The sequence below is a fragment of the Prinia subflava genome, chromosome 11 (assembly GCF_021018805.1).
Source record: "Prinia subflava isolate CZ2003 ecotype Zambia chromosome 11, Cam_Psub_1.2, whole genome shotgun sequence".
Lineage (NCBI taxonomy): Eukaryota > Metazoa > Chordata > Aves > Passeriformes > Cisticolidae > Prinia > Prinia subflava.
This window is the reverse complement of record NC_086257.1, coordinates 22,358,633-22,385,047: the sequence shown is the minus strand read 5'-3', so window position 1 is coordinate 22,385,047 and position 26,415 is coordinate 22,358,633. Positions and strand designations below refer to the sequence as shown.

General features: G+C 44.4%; 1 protein-coding gene across 2 annotated transcripts in view; it reads right to left on the bottom strand.

The window, feature by feature from the left end:
- GOLIM4 (golgi integral membrane protein 4) overlaps positions 1-19,842 on the bottom strand; it is a 28,616-nt gene extending 8,774 nt beyond the window's left edge. Inside the window, exons 1-8 of one of the 2 annotated variants that reach the window (XM_063408340.1) lie at positions 19,652-19,842; positions 8,055-8,129; positions 6,844-6,893; positions 6,071-6,124; positions 5,417-5,567; positions 4,162-4,244; positions 3,517-3,600; positions 305-472 (exon numbers count right to left, since the gene is read on the bottom strand). In XM_063408340.1, the coding sequence (XP_063264410.1) occupies positions 305-472; positions 3,517-3,600; positions 4,162-4,244; positions 5,417-5,567; positions 6,071-6,124; positions 6,844-6,893; positions 8,055-8,129; positions 19,652-19,838 (852 nt within the window). In that variant the 5' untranslated portion in view covers positions 19,839-19,842. The remainder of the gene's footprint in view (positions 1-304; positions 473-3,516; positions 3,601-4,161; positions 4,245-5,416; positions 5,568-6,070; positions 6,125-6,843; positions 6,894-8,054; positions 8,130-19,651) is intronic. The other variant, XM_063408341.1, reaches the window with a different exon arrangement.
- Positions 19,843-26,415: the final 6,573 nt, after the last annotated feature.

Here is a 26,415-nt window from a genome sequence, read left to right as displayed (position 1 = left end):
AACCTTATAACATAAAAATTTCTTCACAACTTCTAAGAGCTTCCTGGAACACTTGAGATATATAAAATTTTAGATTTCTTATTTAAAAATTTAGATTTTGAGCAACTTCTTAAAACAGCTGGCATAAATACTCTTAAAATTGGACTAGTCATGTGAGAAGTGATCATTGTGAACAGATTTTCTTACTACTCAACAATGAAACCATTCCTCAGAACTGACAAAGGTGCACAGTCAAACACTCCCAAGAGACACTGAGCAGTCTTTGCTGTATCAGAGGCACTCCTGGGGTGTCTGGAGCTTTTACCTGTTGCTGCTGCTCTGCCCCAGCCCCGTGCTGCTCCAGGGGGAGGCTGTGCGGGGACGGGCCCCGTGCCTCGGGCTGCTCCTTCCCTCCTTCCCCCTTCTCTGCATCTTGGAAACTCGGGATCTTTTTCAGCGTGTCCTTCAGCTGTTTGTATTCCTCCACCTGAGTCTAAAGCCAACATGTTAATTACAGTGTGTCCACATTAATTTCTTCATCAAATGCAGTCACCTTGGAGTGAAGTCGCTGGCAGGACACGTGGTAGAAAACTTGATATTCCAGGGAGGAGAAAGGATGGGAGCTTTTAAAAGATAATTTTTTCCTCCAAACATTAGATGACACTGATCCATCAGGATCTTTTCAAAGTGCACATGCATACAAATACATCTCTGTGGGACAAAGAAGAGGAGCTGTTTAATTCATGCCAAGCAGAAGTGTCAGAAGGGGGTGATGCAGCTTTCCTGGCAGAATAAAGCGAGGGAAGTCAAGAGCACCACAGCTTCTCCTTTGCTGGTAGAAAGAAGTGCGGTTCTTTCAGAAACAGAAGTTTTAAAGTACATCTATGTGTCATGAAAATGCCAAGTCCTCAACATTTAGACAGGTGTTAGACAAGACAACAGCCAACATACGGAACTGAGGCAAAGAAAGTCACAGTGGTGAAAAGCAAGGAGAAAAACAGAAGGGAAAAAAAGAAAAGAAGTAGAAGGAAAATGTAAATTTCTAAAGGCTTCCTGAAATGCAACAGAAAAATGTTGGAATTTGATTTGCTGTTTAACTTAGGACAGGATCAGGAAGCTTTAAAGAAAATCCAGCAGGGTTGGTGCCCCAGTCCCTGGCTCTGCAGCAGAAGATTTCCAATTAAAGTGGATTTTTGGGGTGGGCAGGGTGTATAAAAGCTGCCCAGCTGCATACACAACAAGTGCCACACCAGAGTTTCCCTGCTGCTCCAGGGGAGGTGTGGGTGTGCTTAAGAACCTCCACAAGCCAATGGACCCCTAAAACAGAATGGTCTAAAGGGAAAGCAGAGTGCACAGTGATTATTCCTGTCAGTCCAGGAATTCTGCTTCCTGATTAACTGCTGGAGAGGACAAACTTCAGAGGAGAAAGGAGTATTTACTGAACATAACACTAATACTCAGGTCTCTGATTTCTTTTGTCTCCACTCAGTGACGATGCAGAGAGATGAACACACTGGGGTATGTTGGGAAAAGTCCAGAGGAGGCTGTGGAGATGTTCCTGGAGCTGGAGCCCCTCTGCTCTGAGCCAGGCTGGGAGAGCTGGGGGGGCTCACCTGGAGAAGGGAGGGCTCCAGGCAGAGCTCAGAGCCCCTGCCAGGGCCTGAAGGGGCTCCAGGAGAGCTGGAGAGGGACTGGGGACAAGGGTTGGAGGGACAGGACAAGGGGGAGTGAATAAGGGAAGGTTTAGATTTGATATTAGGAATAAATTCTTTACTATAAGGGTGGTGAGGTCCTGGCACAGGTTGCCCAGAGAGGTTGTGGACTCCCCATCCTTGGAAGTGCCCAAGGCCAGGCTGGACAGGGCTGGGAGCAGCCTGAGATAGTGGGAAGTGTCCCTGCCCATGGCAGGGACAGGAATGGGATGAGCTGTAAGGTCCCTTCCAACCCAAATCATTCCATGATATTTAAACAGTGCCCATGCAGATCAGAATTCAAGTTCTCTGTTTTACTGCAGAGTCACTGAACTGAACATTCTGATTCAAGGCCACAGTTTAAAAGGTGCTGATACTGGCAGAAAACAGGGTTTATTAAAATATATAATTAATCTGCCTGGCTGGGAAAAAGCACAAAGACTAAAATGCTTTAAAGATTCAGGTTAGTGCAGTATTGACTATTGGTGTTCTATGTCCAGAATACACCTAGAAACAGAGGGATCATTAATGGGGCTGGCAAAGAATCCCTTGGGGTCTTTCTGCAGCTGGTTTGCAGGAGAAACTACACCAAAGTGTGAAATACCCTCTGTTTCCAAGGCACGTGCAAGACCCTTCTCTGGAGGGTCCCCACAGTACAAATGTCACACCCTGACTGCAGACAGAGAGGCTTTGTGTGACACAGGCTCTCTAATTAAAGGACTGAATCAAAGCCAGGAGTGTGGGGAGCTCCCCTTTGGGTTTGGTGAACCTTAAATCAACCCCTTCACATGGCCTTGTGGAATTTCAGATGTTATCAGCACACAGCAAACGTGGCCAGTGGAAGAAGAGCTCAAAATTAGCTGCCAGTGTGGTTTAGTACTGCAGATTATGATTCTTCAGATATTCAGTCTATGAGGGACCTTCCTGATCTTTCTCTAATTTTTGAGTTCCTACACATATTGACAGGCACAACAAGCAGAACTGGGGGAAAAAAAAAGATTCAATGCTTTTAATGCTGCTAACGATTTTGTGGACTGTGAAAATGCCTAAATGAAGAAAATCAGTCAGGAATAAAAATAACTTCACACTGCCTCATTGCCTTTCCCTCTGATCTTTCACCAAAAGTCTTCCTCTGCTGCAACATCACTCCCACTTCCAGATTCCCTGTGGCCTGCACAGCTTGTACTGGCACAGCTGACTGAGCCTGCAACAGTTTGTGCTTCAGGGATAGTTCACTTGAAAATGACATTTAAGAAACTTAGTGCTGCTGGTTTGTCTAAAAACTAATTTGAGTTCCACCTGGAGTTTCCATTCCTTCATACACAACTCCATCTCTGTTCTGCTGCTGCTGCACTGATCTGAACTCCCAGAGCAGCTGGATCCCTGGAAGTGCCCAAGGCCAGGCTGGATGGGGCTTGGAGCCACCTGGGGCAGTGGAAGATGTCCCTGCCATGGCACGGTGGCACTGGAGGGGCTTTGTCCAGACCCCTCTGGAATTCCATGGAAGCCTCACAACCTTGCCAGTCACACACAAGAAGAGATTTCACAGCAGCATCCAGGTCCAAGAGATAAAAGTGAAGGTCAGAGTGCAGGATGCTCAGAGAGCTCCATCAGAGAGGACAGAGACAGAAGGCACTGACAGCTCTTTTCTCAGAGCACATGCACTGCTGGCTGCCCCACAGCCTGCTCTGCTCCCTGCATCCCTGGGGGCTGCTGCAGCCCCTCCATGCACTGCTGGCACCCCATGCCAAAGGCACATGCAGCACCCTGCAGCCAGCCGGGCCAGGAGAGGCAGGAGACAGAGATTTGGGAAGTGAGAGCTGGCAGGAGCTGCTTTCCTTCTGACCTGAGCAGCAGCTAGTGCACTCTTGTGGTCTTCCAATGTCACCACAAGCTCGTTGTGCTGGGACAGTAAGTTCTTATGCTGTTGCTACACAAAAAGAAGAACATCACACGTTTCACAGAAAGTTCATTCTAAAGATCAGTTAGGGGGCTGGGGGGGTTGAACTAGGAAGATAATTCAATTTATTTTGGAAAGAAAATCCTTAGCTGGAGTGACAGCCCTTATTTATTTCACATGGAATGCATATTAAACAGGCAGAGGAAGTAAGCACACCAGGGAAGGCAATTTGGGGGCCAGGATTTGTGTAACTAAAATAAAATTAAAAGTAGGGGTAGATGTCGATGAACATATAAAAAAAACAGAGCTGGAAAACAATAGGCATTGAGTTTTACCAAAACCCAATTTTTAACTTGTAAAACCAGATTCTAATTTCTATACTAAATACTTTTCCTTTTCTTTATTATTTATTTTATGCACTTTATACCTAAAGTGCTGATGGCCAAAACCAAATCCAGTTCAGCCTATTCCTCTCCTTTTTTCCACATAACAGAAACTATGAGTCTACAGCACAGCTTGCTTTGGGCTTGGGAAAACTTGGGAAATTTTCTTCCTAATGATCTTGAAAGTTCTCCTGAGAGCAAAGCCTACCTTGACATCCTGCAGCTGGGTGTGAATGTCTTGGTGAGCTTTCCTCAGCTGCCTGTTCTCCTCCCGTAAGTTATACAAGGATTCTGTTGGAAAGAAATGAGAAGAAATACAGAGTTTAAACCTGGCTGGTTTGTAACACCAGGCTAAGCACCAAAATCAAGACTATAACAAAATCTACATAAAATCCCACATGAGTGCTGTAATAAAAATTAGGTGGAATAATTGTATGCTTTGTTTTTCTTACCTCTCTCCCCAGCCCTATTAAAAGCTTTCCATTTTCAAGCAGAAAATTGTAACATTTGGTGAAATTTTTTATCAGTGCATCCAGCCTGCACCTGGAATTCTGCATCACTGCTCCTGCTGGGTGCTGCAGATGGCAAAATTCCCTCTGGAAATCTGAATCCTGGCAAGGCAGCCAGGAAGGCACCCTCCTCTCTTCCCCCACATCGCACCTGGCAAGTGAGAATTCTGTCACAGGACCCAGCTATCCCTTTAGAAAGAATGCCCAGATGGCTCCAGAAGCTTCTGGGATCAGGGACAGAGGCTTCTATTCCCATTTTTTACATGATGTTGACGTGGAGCCAACAAACAACCTCTGCCTGCAGCACAGACAAAGCTGCAAACAGCTCCAGAAGCAACCCCTGTGTTAGGGACAGGTGGCAGAGAAGGCTCTGATGGACACAGCCCCATCCTTTTGTTTTATGGAACTGTGTACTGAGGATGGAAGAGGCCTGAAAACTGCCCAGAATCTCCAGCAGGAAACCAAGAGTGAAAACTGAATTCATCACCCAGGTGTACAAATGCAACGTGTTCCAGAGGAGCTGGTATATCCAGGGAAAAAGGAGGTATAAAATGTAAATAAAGTCACTCCAGAAAGAGGCACAATCTCTGCCAGAAGTGGCAAATATTCCTAGACTGCCTTTCAGTCACAAAAAAGAAGAGCCAAACCATTTTTTCCAGGTTTATACCAGTCTTAGAATTAAAAATTAAAAGACTGACTCAACAACCTCTGACACTCGACAGGCTTTTAAGTGCTGGGTTTTTGCTATTTCTGTAACCCAGACAGAAACACGGAGCACATATGAACAGAATTCAGAGGCCTCAGAAAGTGATGAATAAAATGTAACTTGTCAGGAGGCAGAAGATGTGTGAGTGACCTGTGAGTGAGGACAGAGAAAACGCCTCTCTCACACCACACAAAACACAGCGCCAAACACCCAGTGGATGTGGGCAGCCAGACACAGGTTAAATTTACCCTTCAGCTTGGAGATCTCCTGCTCCTTTTCCTGCTGCAGCTGCAGGTATCGCTCCTTGTGATCACTGAACGTCCTGCTAAACTCCTCTCCTTGTTTGCGGTGATCCTCCTCAAGGTCAGCGTGCTGTTTCTTTAGTTCTTCGTGTTGACTCTGCAAATACCAAGTTGGGACACTGGAACAGCTCTGTATCTGCAGATCTGGCTAATATTGTCTTTGGCAATTTGTTTAGTAAGTGCAGATGAATAGGAAGCATTCATAACAGGAAGGTTATTATTCAAAGCATGCACATTGCAGCTCCTTCCGAACACAAAATGATCTCTGTGATGAGCAGGCTCCTGTTCCAGGGCTGTGTCACCTCAGCCCAGAGCTGCACTGTCCCCCTGGGAGCTGCTGAATGTGTCTCAAAAAATCCCTACGTGCCAGACTCCATGAGGGCTGATAAGTCAGCATTCCCTACAAGTAATTGCATCTGATAAGATGAAATTACCCACAGGAAAGCCTGACTAGGAAAAACTGCAGGAAACCATCTTTTAAAAGTCAGAAGAAGGCACTTTCCCCACCCTGACACTCTGCAGTGATGCCAGAAGCCAGCCAGGCCGTGTGTCCCCAGCATCACCAGTCCCACCAGTCCCACTGCTGTCCCAGTCACCCACCTTCAGCATCTGGTGCTGCACACTCAGAGCGCTGTATCTGCTGTTGGAGTCTTGCTGGAAAACAAAAGCACTGGTGAGAACCCCCTGGCACTGCCCTGAGCTCTGCACAGGCAGCTCTGCACAGCACCAGCCAAGGGATGCAGCTCCAGGACACAAATCCATCCCTGCCCTGGCTGTGGAGCTCCCACACCCTGCACCTACTGCAGCCTCTTTGAACTCCTGCTCCTCAGCTCCCAAACTGCTCCCCAGTTTCAACATGAAATAGCCATAAAATCCTAATTTACTTGCTTTTATAAAGAGTTCTTTACAGGTCTCTGGGTCCTCTGCCAGATAGAGCTTTCCTTCTGGCACTTGGTATATAAAACAAAGTTTCTTGATGTTTTTATACTTTCCAGTTCAAAGCCCATGTGTTAGAAAGCTGTCACCGTTCTTTTCCCTGGGGCCTAAGCTACAAAAAGATTTCTAACACCTTCTTATTCCCCTTTCCCCTTAAATAAAACAACATTACGTTTGAACTACCATAATATAAACAGGGGATTATTTTCTAAATTAATTTTCTGGAGAGGTATTCGTATCTCCCACTAAAGCTCAAATAATTAGGAATTGGAGAGCACTTATGAATGCAGAGTAGAACTAGGATAAGTGAGAGCTCTTTCAATTAATATTTTGCAAGATCTCTTCCTTTGAACAGTCCTAATTGCAAAGTATTTCCTTTTCCTTGCAACTCAAATAGCATCAGCTATTAAAAACTTGTACTAGGAATGATGACTTACCCTTCCTTTATTTAGTGTTTCCTGTGCTTCTAGTTTATAAACAAGAAAATCTGCAACATAAAAGGGAAAGTACTGATGAAAAAAAAACCACCAGGAAGATAAGAATCTGTGCTTGAATAACTTGACTGTTGAGTACATAAATTCTGCTTAACAGCTGAATATTCATGCAGGAACAACTTTCAAAGGATCTTAAAAAAAAAAGAAGAAAAACAACCTATGGAGAATTTGACAAAATGCACAAACTTTAAAATGCAGAAACTTTAAAAGGTTTCATAAAATATTTTCACTTAAAGGTTTCATATCAGTGAGAGATGCAGAGTTCAGGCTCAAACCTACAGACAGGTAATTAAATCTGATACATGAACTCTCTCAGCACAGGCCCAAGAGCATCATTCAGAAGGAAAAGGGCATTTATATGTGGTGTATTCTTGGAAATAATAAACCATTTCCTCATTTATTTCCTGACTTCTCTCTCTGCAGGGTTCTCCCCCTCGGGCAGCAGCAGGACCATCCTACACTAGATGGCACCAGAAACCCACCGAGACTGCACGGTGAGAATCGTTTCTTACTCCTTGTCAGCTCTGCTAAAGTCACAGTTTTAATTCAGCAGCTGAATCCTCAGTTCTAGGAAGAACAAAGACTCTACTCTGAAAGTTGCAGTGAATTTAGAGGCTGAGGAAACTCACAGGACTGAATCCTGCTGAACTTCCACAGAGGTGTAAAAAATACAATTTGTGTTTGCCTCACACACACCTAGAATTTAGTTTTAATCAGGAGAAGGTGTATAAGCATGTGCTCACCCTAAAGCACATGTAAAAGCACTGTTCCAAGTTTAATTTCCAGTTGATGGAATGCAGGAAAAGATCCCATGGTTTTGGTACAAGTTTTGAATTCCTGGCATGCCAGGACAAGATTTACACGTGCCCATACCCCACATACGTGTTGGGTTTTTAATGTACATGGATACAAACATATTCTCTGTGCATATTACTTCACCTGTGCATAGGATTAAAAAGATAACTGCTTTTAAAAAGATTTGGTTTAAAAAGAGTAAATAAAATAAAATAACTACCAGAAAGAGCAGCACAGCTCTGCCAAGTGGATCCTAACATATTGCTTATATATTACCCAACTGATTTAAAATTGAAGAAAAACCATTTGGAATTACTTTCTACTATAATCAAATGTCAACGTGAAAAGCACATTTTTACCTTCTTTCGCTTTCTTGTGTTCCAGTCTTTCCTTTTGCAGTGACTTTTCTAATCTTGACCGGTGCTCATACACAACTGGAAAGAGAAATTTGGTACACAAACCATTTAAAAAATAACACACACAAACCTCACCGTCCATCCCAACACACCCAGGGAGTGTTGGCACAGGATGCACCAGGAAAATACAAGCGGGATGAGGTCATGGGATAAAGGGCTGCTCATAACCCTTGTGTCAGTAACTTTTTCCCTTTTTGCACCCTTCATCCATCCCAAACCCTGGGTTATTTGCATTGCTAAATACGGAATGTGATAAGCAGGTGAGGGATTTGTTTGTGGAGGCAGCCAGCTGTGGTGGAGCTACCAAACCCTCTCTGCTTCTCAGGAATGCAGGGACATTTTCCACGTTTCCATCCTCCCCTGCCTTGTTTGCACAGAGGCGAGGAAATGAGACAGGACAGCTGCCTGCCAGAGGAATTCCTGGCAGCACACAAAGTGTCACAAGGAGGGAAGGGACATGCCCAAGGGCAGGACAGCACTGCTGGCCAGGCTGAGGCACGGGGAACCCGGGAGCCACCCCAAATTCCTCCAGAAACTGGGAACACAGCATTCCTCTGACGGTCTCCCAGCAAAAATGACCCCTAAAGCCTGTCCAAGCTGCCCACGATTCCTTTGCAGACACCATCCCCAAATGGGGTTTACATTTATGATTTTGTTTGTTGTATCCAGGTGTGTTTAGGACATCCAACATCCTCTGGCACAAAGTCCCCCATTTGGCTGCCAGAAAAGCAGGATTTCATGTCAAAGCCTGTGCTTTGGACATGGAGTTTGGGATGTGGCACATCAATCCCTATTTACCCTTTCCTCACCTCTCATTATCTGAAACAGCCACGTTTGCAGCAAGGATATCAATTAAAACTCGTGGAAATGTACAGTTATATGTGTTTAAGCTCAGTTTAACACAAGTATCTTTCACTGCCCAAACTACAGTCTGCATTCTTTTAATGAGTTAATAATTTGTATTAAAGCAATGAGTGATTTTTCCATTAAAAACAGGAAACTCATTTTCTGAGAATAAATTGGTGAACGCAAGCATTCAACAGGAAGCATCAAATAAAGATTTGTATCTTGGCAGCCACAGAAAACTCCTCTTGCACCTTAAAACGTGTTCTTAATTCCACCAAGGTGCATTCTGCAGCCTTATCGACAAGTGTTTATGTTTTAGCTCTGAAGCTGGATTGCTAATCAATCCCTGGCACCTATCTCCACTTTGCTATTTATCTTCTAAAGTCAAGGGCATCAGTCAAGACGAGCCAATGTATCAACACCCTCTGGAAGAAAACAAGCAGGCAATGAATATTCAAAAAGTCACCAGCAGGCTTGGAGAAGGGAGGAAAAAAAAAAAAAAAAAAAGGCAGCACTACACAGCACTACAGTGATGGTTTTATTTAGGCCCTGAAGGTGGTGAATGCTGAATTATTGTGCAAAAGGAACAGTGGCAGCACAGCAGCTCAGGAGAGCAATGAAAATCCATAATGGGCTTCCCCTCCCATGCAGTCAGGGTGGAACAGGGGTTTTGGCAAACACATGAAACCACAAATGGATTTGGAGGAACATTTTCCATTGCACTTCTCGCTCTGCAAGCGCACCTTCCCCAGCTCCTCCCGGTGCTTTAACAAGCGTGGGGGGCTGGGGGAACCCTGCACAGCAAACCCATCACAGGGGCAGGAGAAGGCAGGATTTGGGGTTAGGGACCCAGAGAATCCCTGCCGAGCTCGGGGTCTCACCCTGCACAGCAAACCCATCACAGGGGCAGGAGAAGGCAGGATTTGGGGTTAGGGACCCAGAGAATCCCTGCCGAGCTCGGGGTCTCACCCTGCACAGCAAACCCATCACAGGGGCAGGAGAAGGCAGGATTTGGGGTTAGGGACCCAGAGAATCCCTGCCGAGCTCGGGGCTGGGGGAAACAGCACAGCAAACCCATCACAGGGGCAGGAGAAAGCAGGATTTGGGGTTAGGGACCCAGAGAATCCCTGCCGAGCTCGGGGTCTCACCTGCACTCGCAGGGTCTGAACACGGGCAGCGCATCCTCTCCTCTACCTGCCCAGTGCTAACCCTTGAACAACTGGGACAAAGCTGGAGGAGTCCTAAAACAGCCCCTCAGGTGACTAAAAAGGGCAAGGAAAATCCTCCTCCCTCACCTCTGCCCTTGGAGCTCAGTTACTGGTTGGTCTAGCACGTTTCTCTCTGATAAAAGTCCATAAATGCAATGTACTGAAGGTGTTGATTAAAAATAATTGTTAACAAAGCACAGCTCCCATGTTTGCTCACTTGCTCCTTTGGAGAGTAGGCTGCAGGTCAGATTTTATAAGTACATATTGGAGTTAATTTCCCATAAATTTGAATTACTTCCACTAGTTAGGAACTTTAGGAAGAGCCCAAACAAAGGGCTTGTTACTACAGCAGGAATTTCTCCTTTTTCACTGCCAGCCTGGATATAAGATGTCTGAGCAAGAATCTGCAAGAAATAAATACACTGAAAAACAGGTTTTATTAAAAAGTCCACCCCAGTAGGGCTTGGAATCTATATAAGGAATCTGACAAAATCCCACTGCTGGGATGCACAAATCATTTTTCCTAGGTAAACTTTTAATTTTGCACTGATCTTTGCACAAATAATTAATCTTTATTTCTATACTATATTTAATAGAATGGTAAAAAGGTGGGGGGGAATGTTGTCATTCAATGGTTAATAGGCATTATTCCAAAACTGGAATTTACTGTAGGTGTCAGCTTAATTCTTGAAATTACCCGTAGAATGTAACCTACACAAATGAACAAAACCCCACAAACTCAGAGACCCAGAAACCCAACTGGGAACCTCATAGATCAATAAAAGACCTTTCACCTTCAACACGGAAACACTGAACACTCCTGGAACTGATCCCAATAAAATCACCCTCAAGAATTTCCCAGTAAAGCAAAGGAAGTGAGGGAGAAGGGAGCTGTGGAATGCCCTGTGTGTTCCCAAATTACACCACTCAACATGTGCTGAACGTTAATTACAACACTGGAGTCAGGGAGGTGATGAAACTGAGATTACTTAACAGCCAAGGTTCCCTATCTTTGCTCTGCACCTCTAAGCAATAAAGCTCTTATTAAGCAAAGAAAGCTATTATTGTATATTTAAAAGAAACTGTTTCCTAGTTTACATTATCAGCAATTTTGTGCCCTTGTTACTTTAAGCATCTGGTCTGTCAAAAGGATGATCCAGGGTCTAAAATGCCCCAGCTCCCTGCAGAATTAAGATTACATTGGGATTTAAATATACATGATACAAGAAATTTTACTAATTTCAACATGAGTGCTTGTTACACAATTCTGAAATCTTTCTCTGAGCTTACAGCAATACCTTTTACTTAAAACCAGTAGATTTCAGTAGTCTTGGCAACGCTCAGTGTTGTTTTCCCTCACACTGTGGCAGAGTTGAACTGAACCAGCAGCGTGGGGTAAAACACTGGCACCTCTCTAGTGACACTGAGAGCGTCTGCAGAACATAGACTTGCTATAAAAACAGTAAATTCTCCATTCTTGTCCCTGCAAATAGAACCATTGAAAATGTGAACCCATGGAAAAAGCTTTTCTGCAGAGAGTAAAGCATTTCCAGGAGTCAAAGAGGAGTCCCTTCAGTATGGGGTGTAGGATAAATTCTCTAATCCAATGACAATAATTAAAATTTCGACCTCAGATGACATTTCATGACTCCTCTGACACATTTCACGCTGGGAGGAGATATATTAATATAACAAGACCTGCTCCCCAAGCTCCCAGCCCTGTGTTTATATCAGTGAATCTGCTTTCAAACAAGATCTAATGATTTCACTCCTGCTAATCTTATCAGAAACAGATTATCAAACTGCAGCAGCAGGACTCCTCACCATGGTACGAGCCATGCTGGCCTCAGTATCACAGTGTGAGCTCCATCTATTTCAGAGACTCAACTGAGGGCTTAGCAATAAATGGATATTCCAGTGACACCACAAATATCTTGGAAAAAATGGAAGTAGTCCATCAATAAAGAGTAGAAAATCTCTGTTTTGAGTACAGAGCTAGAAAACAACATTACAAAAAACATTTATTTATCATAGAATGGTTTGGCTTGGAAGGGACCTTAATTAAAGCTCAGCTTGTTCCACTCCCCTGCCATGGGCAGGGACATTTTCACTTCCACTAGACCAGGTTGCTCCAAGCCACAATATTTACAATATATTGAACAAAATATTGAAGCCATTTAATAATTTATGTCCTTGAAGTTTTCTGGTTTAAATTTCCACAAAAAGAACAGAAATAGAGACCAAGGTAATATGAAACTGATTGTGTGTGAGGCTTCACTGTGGAACATCCAGGCTGCTCTCATTTTGCTCTCTGCTGGCACTGTGTGGACTATGAGAATTATCTTTAATTCCAAACAATCTTGGAATTAAACTTTGCAATTTACTCACATGATCAAGTAATGGTTTTGTCTAATTACAGCCAGTCATGGCAAATTCCTCCTGGAAAACCACACCATGCATTGGCAGTTGTGCTTAAAAATGACCCCTGCTTTCACTGAATTCCCTAATTCATTTTGCTCACAGTAGTAATAATCTGAAAAGTTTGTATTTAATATACGAATCTTTACATTCGGAGGATTTTTTTTTTCAAGAAAAAGTGTAACATGTGCTTTCAGAGATCCTACACCAAAAATGAGCTATCAATTAAAATAAACCTGTTCCTCTGACTTATTCAGTGTTCCAGGAGGTTTGAACTAAAAAGTTCCAGTAAGAAGTTCTAGTTTAGCCTTCACTGCAGTGCTGAAAAATGGGAAATGCTGGAGAATTTGGCACATTAATGCACTTTACCCCAGAAACACACACTTGTATTTCTAAGAGATCATTGTGGCCTGTATTCAATTGTAAGGATGACGGGAACATTAATTTCTAAACTGGAGCAAACATCTACATTTAATAGAATCCTTTTACTGCACCCTGCCTCACATACTGCCTTTCTTAGAAGTCAATAACACCTCTAGGAAACAACAGATTTAAGATAAATTGGGACAGAAGGAAGGATTTATCATGTTCAAAGAGTAAACTATAATAGCTGCTGCTAAAAATAAGTTGGAGAAGGGGTATTAAACGCGATTAAATATTTAATCCCTCAGATAGGCTTCAGACCTGACTTTTATCAGGAAGGAGATCATGTTTTCCAGAAATGATTTCCAGTGCACTCCACAAAAGGTTTCCTCCAACCCTTGGTACCACGGGTGGGATCAGCATCCCACCTTGCATAGCTGTTTTCTACACACCAGTAGGTGATAAAGGATTTTTTTTCCTTTTTGGAGTGATGATAAATGCAAATAGTTCAAACAAAACCTGTGTAGTGATTTTGGACTAAAATGAGCACAAAAAACACATAAACACTGATAAAAGCTGCAGAGATGACAGTTTTCTTCTCACATCACCTCTGAATCTCTGGGTCTGCTCAACCCTCAGCTCCAGGAAACAAGGGCTTGTTCTTTCAACAAATGTTTTACACTTTTTTCAGTTTTATGAAGGTCTATAGTGATTGTGTGTACATGGTGTCAGGATGTACATAAATATCTATGTTCAGAAATTAGTAAAAAATACAGCTTGAAAAAAAAAGCCCAATCTGCAGATACACAAACTGCATCTGGAAATCAAGAGTTTGAGTTAGTGATTCATTTTTTGACTGAAATCGGCTTAGTTGAGTGTGGTGGTGTGGACAGGAGCAGGCTCCTCACTCTGCCCTCCAGGAGCTCAGGCAGGCCACACTTCTCTCATCATCTCAGTAATTAAGCCCTGGAAATGACTGCCAAACTCTGGGATCTGAGTCACCACAGGAAAAGAAGACAGCAGGCTAATTTCAGGTACCTTAGGGGAGGGGGAAAATGCAGAGGACAAGATGGAGCAATTGCAGTTTCTGTTATTGCTTACTTAAAAATACATAATAGAAAATCTCAAGAGGTTTGGGATGTGCTACACGACCACAAAAAGATCAGAAGTGCATTCAGCTCACAAGACCCTTCCTTAAACAAGGACAGCATCCAAACAGGTTGAATTCCTGAAGTGCTCACCTCAGGCTCCAACATGACTAGAAATTCAAGCCCCTGAATCCCAAAAATCCCAAGAAAAATCACCCAACGAAGGATTCAGCTTTAATTACTTGTTCTGTAGAGCTCATTTTTTCCAGTAACCTGATTTATTTAGCTTTCATTACCATCAAACCTCAAAGCAGCACCTGACTTTCAGCAGGGCAGATTAAATGACTTTTTCCCTGCAAGGATCCCATTCCAGAAGGAGCAAAGTGAACTCTGTTAGCCACAAATTGCTGGCAATATCCTCCCCAGCACATCAGAGAAGCTATAATGGGCACTCCAATCTCGGAGAGGGTGGAAACCTTACTCATAAGTTGCCCCACCCAAACTCACAGGCTGACAAGGAAACAGCCAGCCCAGTGAGACAATGTGCTTGGAACATCATTTTTAAGGCTTAGGAATTCAGTCAGGCAGGAGATGACTGTCCAAGAAGCCAGAAAACAGATACACATTTATGTAGTTTATACATACTTTTGTATACATGCAAATGCATATATATATATAAATATACATTACACCACATACCTCTTCCATGCTAAAATTCTGCACAATTTCAAGCGCTTCATGTGTTTTAAGAACTTAGAACATTAAATATCCATTGAAAATGTGGATGGAGGGACAGCCAGGTGCTCAGAGGAGGTTACAAACCAAAGCTCTCCATTTCACAAAGACAGGTAGCAAAATTTGGGATGCTGCACTTGCCATTTCGGGGGAAGTGGACACAGAACCAACCTCTCTTCTTACATAGATCTCTCAGGCAGCAACAAAACACTACCAAAGTGCTGCAGTGTTATGTGCAACCTGAAAGTCACTGCAATAACAGGAATTCAGGATTCTGTTATTAGGAAGAACAATAAACACACAGGAGCTGCAGTAGATGCAGCTTTGTCTGATGCTTGTGAAAAATAAGCCATTAAAAGCAGTGCTGGTTCTTCCCAGCTGAGGGAATTGTAATAGTGAAGTACACCCAGAACTGTGTGTGTCAGAGCAGCTCTGGATCTGTGCAGCTTGCATGCAGAGACGATAAACATTATCCATATAAAGATAAATATTAACCACTAAAGTGACACAGAACTGTGATCTAGGACTGCAGGGCACTGTGCAATTCCACACACATAAAGCTACCACAGACCTGACCAATCCCACAGGGAGCCTTGACTTGGGACAGCTGGCACAACACGCACAGAGCAATCCACATTTGCTTTACAGCTGGTCCTTTCCAGCACTGCATCAGAAACCTCTGAGGAAATCCACACCTTGTCCACAGGAGGGAAAACTCTCAAGTCCAGAGTCCCTGCAGGGCTGGCTGCCAGGATCACAGGACAGTCTCAGGCTGCACAGAGATTGCACAAAGCCATCACACATGTTAAGACTCTAACAGGAAAAGCAGAAAAAATTAAGGTAGTAAGAGGCACTAACTGCAGGCTGCTATTAGGATTAGGGATTAAAACAGATTAAACAGATTAAAATAGTACACGAGGGGTTACTTAACACCCAGAGGATGAGAAGACAGAAGCTGCAAGGGCTAAAAAGATGTGTGTAGATATTTTCAATCCTGCAGCAGTCACAGGTACAATAGGCTCACCTGCAGCTCTCAGCGTGGTTCTGTCCTAGCAACTGAAGCCTGCTCCTGTATGGCCAAGAGTTCAAGACTTAGTCTGACACAGTTTTAAAGGACGCAAAGAGCATCAAGTTTTGCTTTTGTCACTTTAAGAAATACTAAGTAAGATTATCTCCATGTTTCCAACGTATATAGTGCTCAGAGAATGAGACTTTAAAATAATCAGCTTACTGGGAAGATCAGCTTCTCTATGAAAGACCGTATAGATAACAATGACTTTAGGTTTTCTCAGCAATGAAAAAAATTTGTGTCATCTCTAAATTCTGCCCCCGGTATTCCCTTTGTGGATTACAAAAGCAGCTCTACTTTCTCCACACCCAGCAGAACTTTGTTGGAGAAGAATGCCAAAGTTTGACATTTTTCTATAAAATCCTCTGCAATCTGATCCTCTAAAGGGGATGAGTTTAAGATCCCACCCTTTCTAACTCAGGTCTGCCATCCTTCCCTTTGTACCCTGGTCTTATTCCAAGGGGCACAAACACTTCTCAGCAGAGTGGCTGAAGCTGTGAACACCAGGGAGAGCAGAACCCCCCAAATCCACGGCCATGTGCAGCCCTCTTCAGATCAGCTGCGTGTGTTAAATGATTCTGAGACTCTTCCTGCACCATTTCCCACTGAGCTGTGCATTATGATTTAGTATTTTCCCACGTATTCCCAGGAGACTAAGCCTCCTTCATGTGTTGCTGTGTTTGAGCAAAACAAGGTAATGAAAAAGATAAAAATCTCAGACAGCTGGCTTTTCGTGAAAAAACAGAAAGAACAGCTCATTCGGGCATGAAGAACGGGCAAGTACCAAAAAGAAGGTTGTGATTGCCTACATAGATGAAAAAACCCATCAAAACATGAAAAATAGTAGAGGGGACAGTAGGAAGTGAAGGGAGCTGCACTCTGAGCTACAGCTGAGCAGAGAAAAGGCCTTCAGGTCCTAAACTGCCACCGTGTCCATAAACTCAGGAGTGTCCCTGAACCTCAGGCATTTCACAAACAGACTCAAGTTTCACTCACAAGCCCTGACAGGGGCACTCCCAAACTCCTGTGTGCAATCAGGAAAGCCTTGGTAGGCTCCAGCAGTGACAACAAAACCCTACAAAAAGTCACACAACAGGTGAGACCTCACTGTCCTCCAAGAGCTTCACTCCAGCCAGATTCCAGGGGCACAGCCAGCCTGCCACAATACAGCCTCAGCATCCTCAAAAACACCACTTTCAGAAGCTGCCTTTTATTTTTGTAGTTTACATTTGAACCTATAAAAGCCTCCTGATGAAATGGTTGTTCAGGACATAGAAGTCCAAGGTATCCTTTTCTGCTCAGCTTTAAAGTCTTATTCAATCACCCAGGAAAGCTGTGAACACCAAGAATTGATCCCTGTTGCTGCAGCACCCTTCTATTCTTTAACTTTGCCCCTTAACTGGTTTCTTTTGAAAAGATTTCAGAGTGCTTCCATCATATTTCAGCCCCAAAGTTATTTCTAGTCCAAGATCTATAGAGAAACTGGTTATGCTGCATGGAAAACATAACTTGCATTACTTTATCAATGCAATACTTTTATTGCTCTTATAAAGCAATAAAGTCAAAGAATAATCTTTGGACAGCCAAGAGACGTGGCTCAGATATTGACAGCTTTGTGGTTTTCTTTTTATTTTTATTTGGCAACAGGAACACTGTTGACTTAAAATCCAGGTCATTTAAAACCAAAAGTTCAAAGTGCAGTCAGAAGCTGCACCTGCAACTGGATTTGCTGTCAGCATTTTATGTTATTCCCAAGTCTCTGCTTAAAGAAAATCCCTTCCTGTTGATCCAGAACAAAGAGTTAGATGGGCCAGGTTCAGGAATGGGTTTGGTGGTGGATGTCACCACTCAGCCTGTGTCCCTCCAGGTGAGCTGGGCGTAGGCACAGCTCTGAATTCCCTGTGTTCTCCTTACTAACAAACTCCTACTGCAAAAATCCGGGTGATTGTGCAGGGGAGGCTGCTGCAGAAAGGGAAGAAAAGTTTATTTTCCAGATCCTCTGGAGTCCCTAGGAATAACTTCCCTTTACTTTAGTGGCCATCAGGCAGCTGGGGCTGCTGCTGCATTTAGTATTTCTCCGGGCTCTCACCCTCTCTTAGGTGTAACAGCTACTTCCAGAACACAGGAGAATTTAAAGAACCATTTTTTATTGTTACATTTTCTTTTTCCTTCTGTTCTGTGACTTAATTGCCAGTGATTATTTTTTTAAACAGGGTTTACTGCTACAGTACTTGGCATAGATAAATTCTGCTGCTTAATGGGCTTGATACACTGGCATGGATCCCAGAACCATGTGAGTTTATTGCATGGATCATCAAATCTATTAATGTTATCAGATCCTGGTCCATATTTCACATTTCCCATTGATACGCTGAAACAAGCAAGAGAATTACAGAAAATGCAGCTCCCAAAATTGCCTGCTGCTTCCATGAACATGCCTGGGTGGCTACTCAAAATCATATTTCAAGCATGAAAAGTTCAAACCAACAGTCCAGACCTCAGATATCTGATCCAGAGAATCCCTCCTCTGTGTCAGGATAAGGTTTGTTGCCCGCTCCTCTTTGGCAAAGCCGGAGGAACAGAAAAAGCCAACTTGTCAAATTTTAGCTTGAGAACAAGATGTTCCTGTGTCCTCTGCTGGCAAGTGCACAGCCTAGCAAGAGTAGCCCTCTAGCCATCTGCCACACACCCCCTTCCCAGCCAAACACTTACACCTTTTCTGTGACTAAAATGAAGGTTTCTGGCAAAGAGCTCCCTGCTATTACCTGGAAATGGCCTGAAATTGAAATATTAAGTAAGGATGGTGTCAGCTGGTGACCAAACACGTTGAAGGAACAAACCGCTGTAAGAATCTAACAGCATAAACCCAACTCTGCTCTTTGCACATGAACTGTGTGCTGCCAGGCATGATTTGATGGGTGCTTCCACAGGGAAAAGGTTGGCTGAGGATCACCCTGAAGTTTAGTGCTGCTACAGCAGGTCCCTCTGATTCTTCTTTCATGCTATTTCGAGAAAGAAAACTTGAAAGTTGGGCTCTGGACTTTGTCTGTGCTGACTTGATAATCTTGCACTTGACAATTAGAGAGGTGCTGAGGTCTTTCACTTCCCAGAGCACTGATGTTTCAGGTACATCCCTGCTGCTTTGCTTCTCATTTCCTGGCATGCAGATATCAGACACGGACAACTTTTCATCTTCAACTACAGGACACCCACATTTGCTGCATCCTTAAACTAAGACACACAAGGACCTGCATTTATGTGGCACCTTTAAGCCAAGGCATTAAGTTATTCTAAAAGTAATAGACTAGCCTTACCCAAGTGACTTACTTGAACTTTACTTTTAAATCATCCTGTAAAACCACTTTATTACAATACTCCTCTCCTCCACCCTGGAGCTATTTAAGGTTTATGCTGCCCAGGAGATGCAGATGGATGCTCAACATAAAACCCTGCAAGACAACAGAGAAGCCCACAAAAATCCCAGATTGGACACGGTCTGCACTGCACGCCTGCCCTTCCCATTTGTGCCAGGAATTGCCAAGTGATGTGCAGTCCTTTGGGAATAAGAGTCACTAGAGGGTGTGTGGCAGCGAGAGGGCATGAGAGCTCTCTAGGAATCCACGGCAAAACCTCACCCTGACCTCGGCGGGGCCGGGATCTCAACGCGGGGAGACCCTGCAACCCCACAGGCTGGAGGAGAAGAAGGGGGAGAAGGAGCAAAACTTTGAGAGAGGTTGGACAGCCGGAGGAGGAGGAGGAGGGTGTTCTGCAAGCCTTGGGGAAGGGCAGCAGAGGCTCCTGCCCAGGGAGTACCTTGTAACTGAGCCGAGAGCGACTCCTGATGCTGCTGGTACTTGAGCGCCGTGGCCTCAGCCTTCCTCAGCTGGCCCTGCAGCTCGTAGTAGAGCATCGCCCCGTACAGGAACCCGAACACCACGGTCAGCAGCAGCAGCGTCTGGAAAATCCGCTTCTGTTTCCGGGAGCACATCCCGTTGCCCATGTCCCCGGCGGGGTCCCGGGGGCCCCCGCCCGTCACGGCTCAGCAGCGGGCGGGAGGCGGCGGCATCGGAGGCCCCGGGAGGAGCAGGAGCAGGAGGAGGAGGAGGAGGAGGAGGAAGGGAAGGAGGGACGGCGGAGGCGGGGCCGGCCCAGCGTTTCAGCCCCTGGGCACGGCCGCGGCGCCCGGGGCGGTCTCTGCGGTGCGGGCAGCGGCGGGGCTCATGCCGGGGATGCTCCGCGTCCCTGCGGCCGGGAAGGGCCGCGGGCCGGGGCTGCGGGGAACAAAGGCAGGTCCCGGCCCCGCACTGACGTGTCCCCGCTCGGCCGCGGCTCCCCCGCCGCGGGATCCCCGAAGGAAGTCCCGCTCCGGGCGCGGCCTCATTGGGTCGGGCCGCGGGGCTCTGCCCTCCCTCCGGAGCGCATTGGGTGCCCGCCGCGTCCGTCCGCAGCGGGCCGCGCTTCCCCGCCCGGCCCTGCTTCCAGCTTCAGCCCCGCAGCCCCGGAGCTCTGCATCCCTTCGTGCTCTCAGCCTCTCATCTCTGCGTCCCTTCGTGCTCTCAGCCCCTCATCCCGCATCACATCTCATCTCTGCATCCCTTCATGCTCTCAGCCCCTCATCCCGCATCCCCTCATCTCTGCATCCCCTCAGCCCCGCAGCCCCTCATCTCTGCTTCTCTTCATGCTCTCAGCCCCTCATCTCTGCATCCCTTCGTGCTCTCATCCCCTCAGCCCGCATCCCCTCATCCCCGTAGCTCCTCATCCCCGCATTAGCCGGTGGGAGCCGCCTCGGGAAGGGGGCTCCTGTGATAATGAAGGGGGGCTGTGACACCGGGGCTGTGACAGCGGGGATGACACCGGGGGTGACACCAGGGGTGACAGCGGGATCCTGATACCGGGGACTGACACCGGAGGTGACACCGGGGGTGACACACAGCGGGGGTGGCCCAGCGGCACCGCCGGGACCGTCTGGGGCTCAGGGGTCCCGGGAAGGCAAAGCCCCAAAGAGCCTCTTGTAGCCAAGCACCGGAGGCGTTCATGGAATCGCAGGATGGTTTGGGTTGGAAGGGACATTAAAGATCACCCAGTGCCACCCCTGCCATGGCAGGGACACCTCCCACTGTCCCAGGCTGCTCCAGCCCCAATGCCCAACCTGGCCTTGGGCACTGCCAGGGATCCAGGGGCAGCCACAGCTGCTCTGGGAATTCCATCCCACTCCCTCCCCACCCTCACAAGGAAGAATTCCTTCCCAATATCCCATCTAAACCTCCTCATCACAATAATCTATTTTTTCATGGCTTGCTGGCTGCACTTTGTTTTGGGGGTTGATTGTCACAGCCTTCACTGTCCCTGGCCTTCTCTTCCCCCAGAGCCCAGCCCAGGCCGCTGGTTCAGTGCAGGCTCCCAAAAATGTGCCCTCCTAATTCAGTGCTCCCAAATCCCTCTGTGGTGCCGAAAAACGTGAGACAAATCACGTACACTTCATCGGCATAAATTCAGACTTAGCCTAAATACAGCTCCCACTCCTCGTGTATTTTATTACAGGACAAACAAAACCCAACCAACTCACAAGCTAAACTAGAAGAATAAGCAAAAAATCAAATTCATATGCCAAAGTTGGTTTTTTTCCCTAAATACATTTAACTCATAAATCTGTGTTTTGCATAGGCATTATTCTGGCCTTAATAGAAAAGCAACATCAAAGAAGCTTAAGAAATTATTATTCAAATATTCTGCATATTCCAGTAATTAAAAACAGTCACTACCACAAGCTAGTATGATTTCTACATGTATTTAAAATATCTGTTTGATATATTTTCATTTAATGGATTCTCTTGCTCTCAGTTTGAGGACCAAAGTGTTTGAAATGATGAGTTAGACACCCAGGAAGGAACTGTAATAGCTTTGAAACAGTGATGATTAAAAAAAAAAAAAAAAAAAAAATCATGACCTTTTCCCTTGTCTTTAGGAAGCTTCCTGGGGTGCTTGAAATTACATTTAAAATCTTTTATTCCAACCATGAGTGTTTCAAGTTGAGGTATTTTCATGCTGGTTTAGAGTATCCATTTCTTTCACAAAAAATATTTCCAGGAAGTTTCTTGGTATCACCCAAGCTCCAGCTCCCCTCCCTCTACCAAAGTCCTTCAGAGCTGTCCTGTGCTTTTTCCATTTCCAGGATCTTCAGGCTGAGCTCTGTTGAGTAAAATGAAATCATTCTTTACTTTTGGACTGAGACTTCCAAATCACTGGGGGTGATTTATACTTCAGTATTACACCTCTTCAACTGATTTAATTTTTTTGTGTTTCCACTTGTTGCTTACATCACCTCTCATAAAACCAGTCTGTGTCTTTAGTTTTGATTACTTTGCACTGGAGAACAATTGGCTGACATTTAAAAATGTTTAAAGTGATAAAATGTAAATTTAAAAGGACACTGAACCCATAGTGTTAGTTAATATCCATTCCAAATACATTTAATTGATTGTGATGTAAATATACTTTAACTGTTTATCATTATCATTAATGAATACTAGGGGGAAAGAAAGCAAATGACTATCTCATTTTGTTTAATCAAATATTACTTATATTCAGTAGCTGCTAGTGATAGATCTCTTCAGCTCGTGTAAATTGTGATTCTCCGTGAACAAACCAATTAAGCTGAAATGAGGAATTTATTGGGAGCAAGGGACTATTATGGAAAGCTATTAGGCAAATTTCAATTGGAAGTCCCAAAAATAGAAAGGTTTGGACCTAAAAAGAGGCTGTAAGATATTAAAGAGCATTAAATTAGTTGCTAGGAGAGAAATGTTTCTTGGCCCAGTCTCTGGATACGTTACTGATCTAATCAGGAGCAATGAGGGATGAGTGGTTCCTGAGCCTTGGGGAGCTGGGGGGCTGCAGAGGGAATTCGTGGCAGGAATTTACACAGAATTTATGAATTTACACAGGAATTTACCATTTGTCACCTCTGGTTCCATTTCCCAGGCAAAGGAGGCTTGTGCAACCTGCGAGTTTGTGCTGCTCAGCACCAGCCGTTGGCCAAAGCGTTGGCCAATTCCAGCAGATTTAGCCAAGAAATGCTGAGCACAATGAAGTTCCCCTAAGTTTTGAGAAATGTGTAAATTATAGCCCTGTAAGTTCCTCTCCATGTACTCAGACCTGGGTAACTCAGAACCTGATCAGGGGAGAGGTGTCAGAAAAATCCCATTTCCCTCGGGCACAGGTTCTCATCATCAACCACAAGATGTGGGAGGTGCACCCTCTGTAATTTGGACACCACAGAACTACATTTTTTGGTTTGCTTGTTCCCTTTGTTTATTTTCCTCCTCATAAGATAATTTCTTGTATTTTCTGTCTTTTTTTTCCCACTGTCAGTTTCACTAAACTTGATGCCACAATTATTACGTCTCTAATAAAAATGATCATTGAACAGCTTTGAGTTTTTCCAGGATGGTGTAATGAGCACAGCAGCTAAACAGATCAGGCAGCAGGTCTTTTCTTTATTTTTATTTTATTTTAACCTTCCCAATCAATGGATCAGGGATCCCTAACGATGGAAATGCACAGTGAACATTGTCCCACACAAGTCACAGCCCATTCCTTTGGTTGCCAGAAGTTAAGGAATGTCCTGGCAAGGCATCTGTTATTACCTCTCCAGCTACAAATACATTCCAGCTGCAGATGTTTAACCTTTCTGTCCAGTGGCTAAAGCTTACTAAGACATGCAAAGATTGTTTTAACATGCCGTGACATCTATTAGTGACCAGGAGCTGCAGGAAAATAAGATTGGACTTGAAAAGGTGAATACTCCTGGGAAAATTGAATTTACCCCTGCTTGAGGTCACAGTTTGTGACATTGGGGGAAGTCAGGATTTTTATATCTGAGCTATGTCTGAGTGTCCAGCTTGAGTAATCAGTTGAACTCTGCTGATGTCCAGATTGGAGATGAGAACAGGAGGGCTGTGTTTTAATGGAGAAAGTTCTCTGCTATTTAATATTCTGGGGCCAAAAATAATCAAGCATAAGGGATCCCACACTGGACACTCCAAGGCATCAGAGCTTTCACATTTATGTTCTGATGCCCTCAGTTCTGGATGTGAAACAGGAGATGATGATTGACTTTTACTTCATGGATGCACATAAGGACACCTTTTTGTAAATCCTTCAGCATTCATGGTGGGAATGGGGATGAAACACTGGTGAGAAAATTTGTGGGGGTACAAAGAGTGATTTAAACATTTCCCCACTGAGATGAGAAACGTGATACCTGGCAGAGATGACTCCAGAGGCTACACTGTGACTTTATCTTGTTTCTGTCGCTTCCTGACTTAAAACAGCCCTCGTTTTACTGGTTGTAAACCATTATCCACTGTAAATAATTCATGCAGGTAGACACGTGCATTCAAGTGTACAGCTGTTGTAGCAGGACGTGGAGGCAGTGGGGCTGTATTTGCCACAAATCCACTTTACACATGACACTTGGAACAGCCCTACGTGACTTTGTGTTGTTGCCATGCACATCATTCCCCACAGCTGAATTTCAGTGTATCCTGTGCTGTGCCATTAGTTACCTGTCAGGGCAGAACAACTTCTAAGAAACACTGAAATTAGATCAGCCTTTTGCTGCAATTCCCAGAGAAAAAAAACAACTCTCCTCATGCCATTACATGCTCCATTGTTCTTAACATGACAGCTTCCATAAAAACAGTAGTAAACACCTAAAGTAAAGAGTAGGATCCCATATCTTTTGAACAGTGAATTGACTTTAAACAGTGGTCAGGTGATCCACCTGATGAGAAATTTGCATTTGGAAACTCCTGTTCCTGAGGAACAAAAAAGAAGAAGACTAATTATAATCTGGATTTTCCTACAATTAAGGGGCAGGATATTTGAGCCTTTGGGCACTGATCTAACAGTACATTTTGTGCATTTTCACAGGGATCTGTTTGTATTTTGATTCTGTGTGGGTTTTTTTCGTGCTGCAGATCTCTCTGAACCAGTAGAAAAAATTCAAACAACAACTCAAGCTGCCCCAAGGATGAACAACTGCATGTCAAAGCCCTGGGGCTGTGCCTGCAGCCAGGTGGGAATGGGAGGGAAAAATCCTAAATGGGAGGAAAAATCCTAAATGGGAGCAAAAATCCCTGATTCCTGGGGGAGCACCAGGCAGGGGTGAGGACAGGGAGCCTGGTGGGTTCTCTGTGCCTGGAGTGGTGGGGAATTCTCTGTCCTATCTGCAAGGGAAGAGGATTCCCCACGTTGCTGTTTCAAAGGACAGCAGTTGCATTCCATTTTTTATGAGTTAGAGGAAATTGTTGAGCTCGGCAGGGCTGACTGCAGACATTGTTTCTCTCTCATACATGGGATAATCTCCAGTGATTACTTTTTCCTGGTGCATTTCCCGTTGGGCTGTCCAGACTGGAGGCTGTGGCAGATGCAGAAGTAAATAGGTCAGTGAATTTTGAATGATTCCATCCCGTGCTTTTTCCAGTCTTGTCACACTTATCCACTTTTTTTCACAGTTTTTGTTTTTCCAGCACCTGAATAAAAGCCAGGGTCTGATACCTCCCAGCTGTAAAGCTGCCTGGCCTTCCAGAAATCCCACCTTCATAATTGTTTACATTATCATTGCACTGTGAGATAGTGAGTGATGAACTCATGTATGGTCCTCGATGTTTATGTCTGGGATATCCTTGTGATTTTTAGAGGATCTGAAATTGAGATTTTCAAATGGAGTTTGGAAACTCTTACATTGTAAAGATAATTTGAGGAGAGAAAAACAACCACGCAGGAATTTATGTTTAAAATCTGAAGAAATGTAGATAAGGAATTTAAAATGAGCTTAAAATGAACTCAGGACTTCAACAGCCATGTCCACATTCATTTTCATGGGACTGTTAATGTCTCTGTTAATGATATTATCATGGCCTGGCAGACTCAGAAACACAAGCTCTTTTTCCAGTCAGTTACAGGGTTATCCCCAAATAGTAGTTTGAATTTAATTGGAGTTATTGACTTCCAGCTTCTTCCTATTCACCAGGAAAACGTGTGCAGGCTTTTTTCTCCAAAACATAACTATCTTTCCTAATTGTTAGTCTTGGAAGGGCTTTGCTGTTACATTACAAACTAAAATTAGTTCCAGTCCAAAGGAATTCTACATATTCGTTTGGGAACATATAAGAGCACGGAGGAGTGGAGAAAAGGGCTGCATTTGAGAAAGACCTGCTGAAAAATCTCCATCTCTTCTGAAAGACATCCAGAATTACTTCAGTCCTATCAGTGAGAATTACTCCACTACTTCCTGTTGAAAGAATTATTGTGTTTTATTTGCTGCCAAAGCCTCATTTGAGGCACTTTCTTGTTACCTGGAAGATGAATGGCTGCTGGCAGCTCTCAGTCACTGCTCCATCAGTTTTGCTCACAGCTTTCCCTGTTTCCCAGCTCCCTGGACTGTCTGGGATCGGGGTATTCCTGCAGAGGTCAAGTTTATTATGCACATAAGTGAGGATGAAAAAATAAAGAACCTCTAAGGACTGGAATTATGAAGGTCCTAAAAGAAATAATTAATGGCTGTACCAGTC